This window comes from Fukomys damarensis, unplaced genomic scaffold (genome assembly GCF_012274545.1).
Source record: "Fukomys damarensis isolate Sample0158 unplaced genomic scaffold, DMR_v1.0_HiC HiC_scaffold_18, whole genome shotgun sequence".
Lineage (NCBI taxonomy): Eukaryota > Metazoa > Chordata > Mammalia > Rodentia > Bathyergidae > Fukomys > Fukomys damarensis.
This window is the reverse complement of record NW_022900930.1, coordinates 82007-84256: the sequence shown is the minus strand read 5'-3', so window position 1 is coordinate 84256 and position 2250 is coordinate 82007. Positions and strand designations below refer to the sequence as shown.

The 2250-nt window shown below is 41.3% G+C and overlaps 1 protein-coding gene across 1 annotated transcript in view; it reads left to right on the top strand.

Moving 5' to 3' along the window:
- The first annotated feature begins 104 nt into the window (after positions 1-104).
- Positions 105-2250, top strand: part of Hgsnat (heparan-alpha-glucosaminide N-acetyltransferase) — a 35920-nt gene continuing 33774 nt past the window's right edge. The window contains exon 1 of the mRNA XM_033765571.1: positions 105-245. Within this exon, the coding sequence (XP_033621462.1) occupies positions 105-245 (141 nt within the window). The remainder of the gene's footprint in view (positions 246-2250) is intronic.

Below are 2250 nucleotides of genomic sequence, written 5' to 3'. Positions count from 1 at the left end.
GCGCTGCCGTGCTCGCGGGGCATAGGCGGCCGCGGTTTCAGGGCCTCCCGATCTGGGGGCTCCCCGGGCCCTGAGCAACATTTCCGCAAGTCGCTCTCTCGCAGATGGCTTGTCGTGAGATTGCGGGGTCTGTAGAGGCACGGACGTGCTTTGAGCAGTGTTATATTTATATCGGGGATCGAACCCAGAACCTTGCCCTTGCCAGGCAGGCGCGGAGCCGAAAAGGTGATTTGGAAATAGTGATTGTATGTAGTAAACAGTGATTGTATGTAATGAGAGAACATACTAGCATTCTTCAGCGTGCCATCCCCCAAGAACCTTCAGGAAGCCGACTGACAGCCAGGCTTGGTGCTACCTGGAGCCCATGTTTGGGCTGGACAACTAGCTCCGAAGAACTTCAAATGATTTTAGTACTTAATGTTCACTGGAAAAAAATTAAATAAAATATGCCTTAGAAATATGCTTAGTAAAGATACTCAGGAGCAGAGAGCTACCACTTTACTTAAATATTTGGAAAGGAAATAAAGATCTGATTATACAAGCTGCACATTTACCCCACTCTACTGAAAGGTGACTTCTTCACTGAGGCAGTATAGGCAGGGGGAGAAATTTATTCTTTGGGCTAGAATACCTCTTGAATATACGTTTAGGAAATTGGTAGCTTTTTCCTGTAGCTGAGCATCAGGTTCAATTTAGAGGATTCTTTTTCTTTTCTTTGCAAGAGTTGAACCCAAAATCTTTTTTTTTCTTTTTTTTTTCTTGGTACCGGGGATTGAACTTGGGTCCTTGTGCTTCCAAGGCAGGCCAACAAATCGCTGAGCTAAATCCCCGGCCCTTGAACCCAAAATCTTACATATGCTAGGCAGACACTCCACTACTGAGCCACATCCCTAACTAGAGGTCATATTTGATGGTTTAGTAATTGCATCCCTTGTGTCTGTTGTACAGAATCTGTCCCCTCACCCTCCTTATTTAGGTAATGCAAAGGAGTACAAAGAAAGGTGCTAAAATCCCTTGAACTCACAGTCACAATTTCTAGCTGTGGTCTTCAGTTGTGACTGCATATTAGCATCACTTTGGGAAATTTGTTGTTGGATAGGGCTTAAAATCCTGCTGATTAGGTGGATTCTGATTTAATTGATTTGGGGTGAGCCAAATCATACTGGCTTTTTTTTTTTTAAGCTCAGCTAATTCTGGTGGTCAGCATGGACTGACCACTTCTGCACACTGCCAGAGAACATAATAATATAGTGGTGATAATGAAGAGCTTTCCAAATAAAAAATTCACACGGAAAATCTAAGCCTAAAACAAGAACCTTGCTCTTACCCACATCTAAGAGTGAAAACAGCAGCTATTTCAGCTTTGAAGGGAAGGGCTGGTGATGTATAAAAAACTAACAGGAATAATTTTGAAAAGGAAAACCATCAAAATTGAACAGACATAATGAGAATGATATTTTAAGGTAATTATGACTAAGATGAAAGAGGATTTAATATTGTTGCTGTGTAAATAAATTATACAGATTCTTAAGAGTTGAAATGGTTAGATAAGTATTCAAGCAGTTCTTGTGAAAGGAAAATACTGATGCTGTGTTTGGAAAACATTTAAACTTGCTCATCATTAATTCAAGGTGCTGTTTTCTATTCATCAAAAAAAAAAAAAATTAAAAGGCTAATCCTGAACTAGCTCCTAGGGAACAGGTAAGCTTCATCTCAAGGAGACTGATAACCTAGGGGTGTAGGTACGTGCTTAGACTGACCCGAGCTTAAATCCTGGCTGCAAGTAGGTGGTGACCTTAGGTAAGATGGTGGATCTCTCTAGACCTCAGATTCCTCATCCAAAAATGGAGCCATGCCTGTGTCAATGGTGTGCGTATAGTTGGAGTTACTCAGGAGTCTGAGGCAGGTGGATCGTTTGAGCCCAGCTTGGGCAACGTAGTGAGACCTCCTCCTCCTCAGAAAAAACAAACAAACAAACAAAAAGACACCAAGAACTATTTCCCAGGAGGCTGCTGGGGCTTGGCACATAGTAAAAGTATAGTTATTTGTATTGCCTGGGAGCCTCCCAGACTCTGGGAGTTAACTGCAATTGTCCTTATAAATCTGCACAAACAAATTTGAGAATAGTTTCACACTGCATATGAGAAACTGTTAAAAGGCTAATTGTGGTTAAAAGTTCTATTCCTGAAACACTAGTTCACTTTCATTTCAATGCGAAACTATGTACAAAGAACACATTCATTTTATATA